The sequence below is a fragment of the Electrophorus electricus genome, chromosome 18, assembly GCF_013358815.1.
Source record: "Electrophorus electricus isolate fEleEle1 chromosome 18, fEleEle1.pri, whole genome shotgun sequence".
Classification (NCBI taxonomy): domain Eukaryota; kingdom Metazoa; phylum Chordata; class Actinopteri; order Gymnotiformes; family Gymnotidae; genus Electrophorus; species Electrophorus electricus.
Window position 1 is genome coordinate 552,732 of NC_049552.1, and position 9,769 is coordinate 562,500.

Below are 9,769 nucleotides of genomic sequence, written 5' to 3' on the forward strand. Positions count from 1 at the left end.
CCGGATATCTCTTCTGTTCAGCAGGGAAAGTGGCTGGAATGCAACAGCCTTTAACTGTTTCATTTCTGGAGGTTGTTTACGTAATGAAGTTTGTTGTTTATTGCCTTACAATGTGGCAGTTAAATATGATACAGAAAGAAAACACACAATTCACTCAAACAGCAGTGGGCCTGGCCTGCTGCTTCGACTCCATCACACTAACGGCGCGCGGTGTCACGCATGGGTACTCTGATAAAGGGTTAAGAGTGAGCAATCTGAAGTGGGCTGAGCCTGGAGGAACTTTGGCCCAGTGCGAGTCGTCAAAAACAAGCTGAGAGGATAAATAGGAGGAGGGAGGGTTGTTTTTATCTGGAAAAACTGCAGGAAGAACTGCTGAAGTGAAGACTGTTACAGAAGACCAGTAAGTATCTCATTCCCACCACTTCCTACACTTCTGCACATGTTGAGTCTCGCTACTCTGATCGGATATTAAGCAGAACTGGATTATTGTAAATTAACTAGAGAGAACTTTTGCTATGACACTGTTAAAGATCTAAACGTTCTGAACTTTCATGATAACAGTACTAAAGGAAAACATCATTACCTGTAATGACCTTTTGTCCAGTACAGTAAAACCTTTAAACTGGTACTTTGTTAAACTAGCGTGCAGCCAAAACAATCAGAGAGAGAGCGCGCGCACATGCGCGCGCACACACGCACACACACCATCACCCCTGTCGGTGGTGGGGGTGGGGGGTAGTACTCAGGTCTCTGGAAGTTTTTTTTTTTAATTGTACTGATAATTTGAATAACAAGATTGCATTGCAAAAGCAGCACAGCTTATTTTGACCTTTTCATAATAATGCTGAACGTTTAAATAGAGGGAAATTATCTCCCACAATAATCACATGACAGCAAGTTATGAATAAACTTTTCACTGCGACGTTATTTCTAATGTTCGCGACCATCGATGGTCAAGATTTCATGATTTACGAGACCTCTAGGGGGCAGCACCTCTGACCTCATCGCTGTTGTATGCACATGCACCATGTACAGGAGGACCGTTTGCCATAACACACCATAGGTGTGTGCTGTTTCGCATATGGATACATTTATACATTTTAATGATTATTACGTAAGGTTTCCGATCTCTACATACGAGTCATTTTTAGGCCAAGTCTGAGGCCTGATCCTCTCTTGCCTGCGTGCGCGTGCGTGTTCGTTCAGCAGAGTGGGCTGTGGAGGCGTGATGTGGAAAGGGCCCAGTCTCCTCCTGGCTCTCGCCCTGCTCGTGGGCTGCAGGGCAGAGAGAGAAACAGGTGCAGACCGCTGTCAACAGCCTCCGGCGTGGCGGATCGGGGAGGCGTGGCCACTGAGGGACGCCCTGGGCGGCGTGACGGTGGTAGCGTTCCTGCAGGCCAGCTGACTCTTCTGTCTGCTGCAGGCAGCCAAGTAAGTCACGCAAAACAGGGTTCAGAAAGTGCACAAACACACCGTCAGAGGTCGCAGAGGTCAGAGTGTGAGGGATGCGGCTCAGTGTGACTTCAGCATGACATGTTTACTTTCCTCCGAACAGACTGAGCAGGCTGCGTCTCATGCTGGAGAGGAGCGGCTACACAAACATCACGTACATGGTGGTGAACAGCCAGGACGACAAGTCGCGCCGCCTGCACCCGCTGCTACAACAGAGACTCTCAGAAAACATCACTCTGTACAGCCAGAACCCCGACGAGCCTGATGTGTGGCAAATCGCCAACGTGCTGAAGGACGACTTTCAGATCTACGACAGGTCAGCCGTGTTGAAAGGGTGGGTTTGCCTGGGGCGGTGGGTGGAGAGTTTTGTACCCCAGGGTAACGGTGTCCCTTTCTCCCAGGTGTGGACGCCTTACTTACCACTTGTCCCTACCCTACACCATCCTCAGTCAGCCATACGTGGAGGAAGCCATAAGAAACTCCTACTGCAGTGGCATGTGCGGAGACTGTGCTCTGGAGGTAAAGCACGGCCCCTTCATACACACTCAGGGTCAGAGGTCATTGCTAGTCCTCACCATATCACATGTCTGGTCACGTAATCTGTCTGCCAATCACAGAACTCCACTGAACTTGTGGTGTGTAACAAGACCGACAAAGGTCAACCAGCGGAGGAAACACCCAGTACAGCAGAAGAGGATGTGGGTCATCATGGAGTTCACCACAGAGGTCACCACAGAGGTCACCACAGAGGTCACCATGGCAGTGGAGAAGGGCATAGTCATGATGGCTTGTATCATCAGCATGGCCACCAGGGGCAGGTGTTCGGAGGGCAGGCTCCTGTGCAGCAGATGCACAGTGACCCCCAGGTCATGCATGAGGCTTGAGTGAAGCGTGCTCGCTGTAAGGTTCAGTACAGCTGACAGCAGGGGGCGTCCTCGCCCCCCTCCAGCTGATGCTGACACTGACGGCGGCTGATCGGGCAGCAGGACGGCGAGCAGGACGGCGAGCGTCCCGCGGCTCTCTGACAATGCGAGGAGCCGCTCGCTGCTTCCTGACACTGACAGGGGCTGGCAGAGGGCAACATCAGGGAGACCTGACAGTGACGCTCCGCCTCCCTGCTTGACTGACAGCCGTCCCAGCAAACCTGAGCCTGACCTGCTGGGGTTAGCCAATGAGGATGACAGATTTAAGCAGGGGCACCACCCTCCCTTAACACCGGTGAGCCTGTCGAGTGCTCTGGTGTGAAAATACCGACCAGTATTGGCACCTCAGCGTTTCTTAGCACTGGTTAAACACCACTACATCCCCCAGGAGACACTGTACATCAGCAGTGTTTAGTGCCCCATTCCTGCACGGCTGTCATGCTTAGAACTTAGGTGTCTTAGGGTTGTGTTAGCACAGATAGTGAGACATAGTCCGTTATCAGTATTATTGTTAGCATGATATACCCTGGGGATGGTCCAGCGTGGGGGGGCATTCTGGGAGTGCAGGGTGCAGTCATGTTCATGGCGCCCACCCTCTGTTAGGACCTCGCGTGGCTTTTATGAGGTCAGGTGCGTAAACTAGGCGATAGTGGCACCTGACTGACGTGCTGCCACTGGTTGAGGGGGTGGGGTCACGCAACATGCTGGATTCTCTAAACAGCAACAAGATTCACAAGATTCAGCTCGGACTTGTGGAATTACAGGATGCTGCGCTATTATAATCATTGTAGAGCTTTTCCAAAAGGAATTGCAAAGGTAAAAGTTCACATTTACATAATTTTCCCAATTACTTGTATGTAGTGGATCAGCAGGCATGTTTAATAGTCGACGTTTTCAATGCTAGGTTCTCCTGTACATAAGAAAATTGTAAAACAGGATTAATAATTAATATATACACATATTTCAAGGTCAAATTAGAGCATAATTATTTCCATTCCAGTTTCAAAGGAAGAAACATTATGGTTCTCCAGACTGAACCCATTACCCCATGCTCCCAAACCCTTCTGTCTCTGAAGACCTGGTCGTTTATTTACCATTAGGTCTGTGCATGAGAGCAGGGCAGTTTGGCCTTGTACAGATAATTAAAGAAATGTCAAAGACCAAACATGTCTCGGGTGGTAGACTACACATGAGGGCAGAGGAAAATTGTCAAATTATTTTGTTGCCATACTGCAAACAGATCATGTGTAATTTACAGTGCGATGTAGTGCATAAGAGTTACAATCACGCCATACAGGGACGAGCAGGAATACAGACGTTAAGATGGAACATTTGAAATACTAAATGAAGGTTTTCCAGAAAAGTTCTTTAGACCTGGAAAACCGGATCAACTGTACAAAAATGTCCATGCTTTTGGTTTTGACGGTCACACGAACGCGAAGCTCTGTAGCACTGAAAAAAAAAGTTACTTTTCAATAAAAATGAATTGGTGTAAACAAACCTGCGTGTGCTCCCGAGCCGTCATACCTGTTTATATCATACGCGTGCAGTTTACAACCACTAAGAGCCAAGATCAGCAGCCCACGTTTACAGCAACACTTCCGACGGACCCACATGAGTCGCCTCTCACCTCAACAACCTTTGGCATTTAAAACATTTGGTTGCACCGTTTATTTTCTAGGCGTCTAATTTCTTTGCCGTTTAATCCGTGGGCGACAGATGGCGCGCGCTTTCTTCCTCCCGTTCCCGCACGCTGCAGGTTTCCCTTCGTGCCTCACTAAATTGGTTCCAGACATTCACATCCGCCCCTGCGGTTCCTGCACGTCCAGCCGCCGTGTCCTCGTTACATGGAAGTTCTGGTGCTCTGACATTTCACTGCAACGCGATGTCTTGTGCGCCTAAGAGAGATCGTTTTCAAAATGCACGCACCAGTTCAGTCGTATGAAGCACATTTTCAAGAATGTACACAAGGAAGTATAGGCTCCATCATGAAGAATCAAACTATTTTTACAAGTAGCCGAGAGAGAGAGAGAGAGAGAGAGAGAGAGAGAGAGAGAGAGAGAATAATAATAATAATAATAATAATAATAATAATACACAGGCTATGAAATTAATAAATTAAGTGGGCAAGGTACTTGACTAGTAATCAGAAGGTTGCTGGTTCAAGTCCCACCACTGCCAGGTTTCCACTGTTGGGTCCCTGAACAAAACCCTTAACCCTCAATTAGTCAAGTTGTGTTCAGTCATAATTGTAAGTCGCTTTGGATAAAAGTGACAGATAAATGCTGTAAATATATATGACAGACAACTGAAACTACAATTTTATATTTATCTATGAACATGAATAGAGACTGGAACTAAAATAAACAGTTTTTAGGATCACAGGGTATCCATGTATCTTTGTCCTGAAGCAGTGTGTGGTGTTTCCTTGTGTTTATCATTCAGGATCCTGTCAGTCATCAGAACAGGGGTCGTTTAGGCCTACAGACACTGGACAGAGTGTTGGGTATGGAGGAGTTGGAGCACCTCCTGACATGTGCCGACGTTTGGTGCTGGGGTTGTGTGGACTACTTAGGAAAAAAACAGGCTCTGATTACAAATGACCTGATAAAGATGTATTTAAGCAATGTAAACTTTTAGATAACTCAAACGATGTAATATAATATATTCAGCAGATATTTAGCTACTTTTAATTGGGTTTTAGATACCCCTTACCTAAATGTGGTTTCTTGAAGTACACTCAGGTTTAATTTTGCATTCATAAAAAAAATATATTATATATATATATAAATAAAAAGAAGGGAAGTGTTGCATAGACTTACTTCACTAACTATGAATTTTATTACAAACAAAATGCCTATTTATTCACAGACTTTAATGTAGCTGCGGTGCATTGTGGGGGTCTGTGGAGGTCTCCACAGGTTAATCAGAGCGGGCGGTGCTCTGGTTCAAACAGCTCGTGTGTAATTGCGTACAGGCTGTTGAAGCGATTTTATGCCTCGTGGCATTCTGCAGACAGTTGTTGTTGCCATCCTAGTCGTGGTAACCTGCTAATATCAGCATGCCGTTTACTTCGTCTCACTTTACCATATTTCCTGTGGCCAAACAAAACTGTTTTGGACATCAGCTGTACAGTAGCCGAGGCGGTCCAGTGCATGCTTTAGTGCTTGTTTGTCTTGCAGAAGCTTGCATCCAGCAATGAATAAAGGTTTTGTTTTTTTTTAAAGTGGAATAACGTAGAATTACAGTCATTATCTCAATTTAACAAATTCATACACATTTTCCAGAACCCACTTTGTAAGGTGGCGTTTTTGTCTCGTTGACCCTGTGGCAAGTGAACATACAGAGGCGCCCTTCAGCACGTCGCGAGCTGTCCGCTCAGTCGAAGGAAAAGGTCACCGAGCACGCGGAGGCAGTAAAGTGGACAGAGTGGGCAGCTTGATGCGCGTAATTGGCCTGAACTCCTGTCCAGAGGAGCAGAGACTCGCAGATAATTACCTGCAATGTCCTGAGGAGTGCGGTGTGAGGCAGAGCTCCTGCGATCCAATCAGGCGCGTGCCGTGCTGCTGAGTACGTCCAGGCCGCCTAATTGCCTGATATGCTTCCAGCCGCCTCTGTAAGCACTTAGCGAGCCACTCTCACGAGCCTCCTCTCAATTCGGTGCATTAGCGCTTCAGCTGTGTTGACCGAGCCTCCATAATGCGCGCAGCCTTCCTGCCAGCATGGCTCCAATAATGGAGCCAAGCTAGATGTTCGCAGCCCACGGGACGCGGATGAATGCGCCTCGCGTGCTGCTCACCACAGCCTGTGGTCATTACTACTGTACGCCTCGGGAACACGGAGAACTTCCTGTTGTGTTCCAGCCTGTCTTAAAATGGAAGTCACGCGGCACTGTTTAAGAGGGCTTTCCATGCTGGGGAATAAGTGACGTCACGTCAGTGCGTACGCGCACGTGCGAGGATCTAATCGTGGAACTGTTGATGTGAAATTTTGTACAGAGAGCCTCAGTCGCGCTCGAGCCTGCTGGGCGCGCTTTAAAGACGTCAGTAGTGGATTGACAGTTTGGATAAGATAAAATTTTCTTGGATGCATTTTAATATCTTAAGCATTACAGTTTAATATCTGAAAAACAAAATACTTTAAGTATAATTTATAACTGTATATTCCTGAAGGACATTCTTTTTTGCAGCAGCAGAATGCAAACGGTTTTGTTGCAGGCAGGGAATTTGACTGTCTTCCAACTGCTTTTTTGTTAAATACTTGAAATATTTGACCGTAACATTTCCCACCTGCTGCCCGGTTTCTGATCGGAAGTGAAGTCCGTGGGCAGTGTGGTGTTGGGGAAGGTGCCTTATCCAGGTCTGAATCTCCACGTGACCTCACCGTGTCTCCACCCAAAATGGGCGCCTTATCACTAGTTTGTGCATTGTGTTCAAACTATCCTCCCCCCCCCCCAGTTTATCAAGGGCACAGTGACTCTCGCAAGGTTACAATATCTGTGTCTTCAGCTGTTGCTTTTAAGCATATCCTCACTCACTCACTCACTCACTCACTGAGAGAATACTCAGTCTAGCCACAACAGTAGTCTGGTATGATTTATTCTAATTTCTTTTTACATCAATAAATTGTAACATTAAAACTGACATTAACTCAGAAACATGCAGTAAAGGCAATTCGTTTGTTTGAAGCTGTTTTTTATTAAGCTAAAGGAAAAAAGTTTATATCTAGCGTTGACAATTATATAGTCTCCTGCTGCGCTTTGATAAACGGAACCATTTCCTCAGTTTCGCTCTCTCTGTAATGTCAGTTAATTATATAATGACTCCACAACAACAAGAAAGGCAGCTTTAGGAAAACATTGTGCACTGCATTGCACATTTCAGAATACATAAACAAAACCCACAGTGCCGTTACACAAGACGAATGAGCTGGCGTTTGCAGAAACACTGCACAACTGTTATCCTGCATGTACAGGCCAGCCTTTGCCTAAGAGCCTTTCACATGAGAAATCGAATCCAGCCTGAGGAGAGGAGGAGGCAGCGTTCCAGGAGCAAAGCGTTCCGTAGGAAAGCCCAAATCACCCAGACAGTTTAAGACATATCCATTAGAACAGATACGCAGTCTCCCTCAGTGAGGTCAGACACCGAGACAGTGGGCCGCAGTTTAGCACGCTAGCTGGTCACACGGGGCGTTACATGGATGATTACGTACATGTTAAAGTCTTACCCATCGTGTCCACGGGCAGTTTCACATTAATTGTATTTATGCAGATGAAAAGATTCAAACTGAAATGTGCATGTTTGTCAGTTTAGTTTCTACTAAACTCTAAATTAGCTTATTTTTCATAAACCTTGTGTAAATGTGGGCCAAAGTAGTGACACGTGCCGAGTCCTGCGTTACTGGGACAAAGAGGCAGGGTCATGGGTCAGACGAGGGTAGGGGCGGGGCATGGACTGGGAGGAGTAGTTTATGTCCAGATAAATTCTCCTGTGTATCTACACCCAAATGTCTATATATGGATTTTAGCTGGTACATAATCTTTACTGTAAAGATTACGTACATCTTTACTGTAATTTCATTATTTTAATTAATTAAAAACTACTAATCTTAATGAAGATTGCACAATAAATGTTTAAAATATATGTTTATCTATATCTGTCACAATGTAACATTCTTGTCATATTCTGACTTGGGTGTCCTTTAATAACTTTGAAAGCCAATTCATTAAGTACCCCTGATTTATCTGCATTGTGATTGTGAATAAGTAGATATATGTATGTATGTATGTATGTATGTATGTATGTATGTATGTATATATATGTGTGTGTGTGTCGCTATGGCAATGTATTAATATTAATATAAAGCAGCACAGTCCAGCGCTGAGAAGAGAGTCACAGGTCCACCCAGATCCTGAATGAATCTCCACTCGTAGGAACCATCACACATAACATGTTCTCACTGCAACACTATTTCATGTACATAAGTTTACACAACCTACCAACACTTTAGGTGGAAAACACTGGGATCCCTCTTCCTACAGGTGAATCTATGCTTAAATAATTCTGATTTATAATAAAACCCCAAAAGCACAAACTCTCAGACGCTTTCCATATGGCAGTGTAGTAGGAGGTTCTGTCATTTCACTCCGTGCCCTTGTGTAGTCAGGATCCTGCTTCTGGGTTTCAGGACATTAATCAACCATCAATCGTTAAATCAGCCGTTACCTAGCAATTATAAAATCATCATCACAAGCGTTGAGCACTTGATGTGTTTGTTAAGACAAGGCTTCGGAAAAAAGGCCACGGAAGCCTGTAGCTCAGAGGCATTAAAACACTGATCTCACACTCATTAGTTAAGCGTAAGGGTTATAACTACAGCAGAACGCAGTGTTTGGACTTCCATATACCAGGAGGTCGTGTCCAGTTAATCCTCTGAATGAACAGGCAGCCGGATCGTTCTGTACTTATGTTCCTTGGCTTATCTACAGGAAAGGAACCACTCCAATAAATCCGATGGCGGCAGTCGCTCTGGAGACTGGAATGAGGGAGAAATACTGCCGTGTCGTGAGGATGACTCAGCAATGGCCTCTCTTATCCCTTTGGCAGGAACTAGACGTTCCAGGGTTCCTGATTTCATACAATGATTTCTTCTTCACAGTGAAAGCACAGAGATGATTTTTTTGTTGTTGTTTTACATGAATATAAGAGAATTACTAAATCAGGGTTATTACAAGTGTGCCTAATTGCAAGACTGTGTAGTCAAAGCACATATATGACATTAACAGAATGTCACGTTACTGCCAAACCTTTCCCGGATCTCTGGATCTGTCCGAACCCAAATGGACCTGAGCCCGAGACACTTACACGGCCTCTCTCTTCCTTCTTTTCCACAGCATGGCCAGATGTAAAACGTAGTGTTGTGGGATGTTTTTCATTAGCTCACGTATCGCTGGGATTCCTGAAACAGGATCCACTTTCTCCAGCCTGGACATTACAACAAGTCAGCGAATTACGGCGTGTGTGCAGCCTTACACACCAGCAGCAACAGCTCAGCTGCTGAGGGGGAGGGAGGCTCGGTCCCAGCGTGACCGGGCGCATCCCGGTTCTGCCCAAGGGTCCCATTTCAGGGGCTGAGGTTCTCCAGAAATTCGGGGGTTAGGTACCCCAAGGGTAAGGCAGGCTCACCGGGCGGGAGTTTGAGGGGGTGTGGGGGGCACACTGATGCCTGGGGGGCCGCGGAGTGCAGGAGCAGGTGGTGACTGCCTCCTACCTCCTGCACCACCGTGTAGTCCGAGACAGGGGGCAGCACTGAGGCCAGAGGGGCTTCCGGTGAAAAGTAAGGCATGTGGGGCTGTCTGTCAGGGGCCAGGTACCCACCCTGCCAGGCCTGGGGGT

General features: G+C 46.2%; 2 protein-coding genes across 6 annotated transcripts in view; one reads left to right on the forward strand and one right to left on the reverse strand.

The window, feature by feature from the left end:
* The first annotated feature begins 292 nt into the window (after positions 1–292).
* On the forward strand, positions 293–2,446 carry selenop (selenoprotein P). 2 transcript variants are annotated; one of them, XM_027027619.2, is made up of 5 exons: positions 293–400; positions 1,210–1,431; positions 1,556–1,768; positions 1,854–1,971; positions 2,070–2,446. In XM_027027619.2, the coding sequence occupies exons 2-5, from the start codon at positions 1,229–1,231 to the stop codon at positions 2,334–2,336; spliced, it is 801 nt and encodes a 266-aa protein (XP_026883420.2). In that variant the 5' UTR covers positions 293–400; positions 1,210–1,228; the 3' UTR covers positions 2,337–2,446. The 2 variants fall into 2 exon arrangements, with proteins under 2 accessions (XP_026883420.2, XP_026883421.2); XM_027027620.2 differs by having other exon boundaries at positions 295–400; positions 1,207–1,431.
* Positions 2,447–5,188: 2,742 nt separating this feature from the next.
* ghra (growth hormone receptor a) overlaps positions 5,189–9,769 on the reverse strand; it is a 29,513-nt gene continuing 24,932 nt past the window's right edge. For 2 of the 4 annotated variants that reach the window (XM_027027628.2, XM_027027630.2), the window contains exon 9: positions 5,189–9,769. This exon is cut by the window's right edge and continues 694 nt beyond it. In XM_027027628.2, the coding sequence (XP_026883429.2) occupies positions 9,498–9,769 (272 nt within the window). In that variant the 3' untranslated portion in view covers positions 5,189–9,497. The other 2 variants (XM_035536406.1, XM_035536405.1) reach the window with 1 other exon arrangement.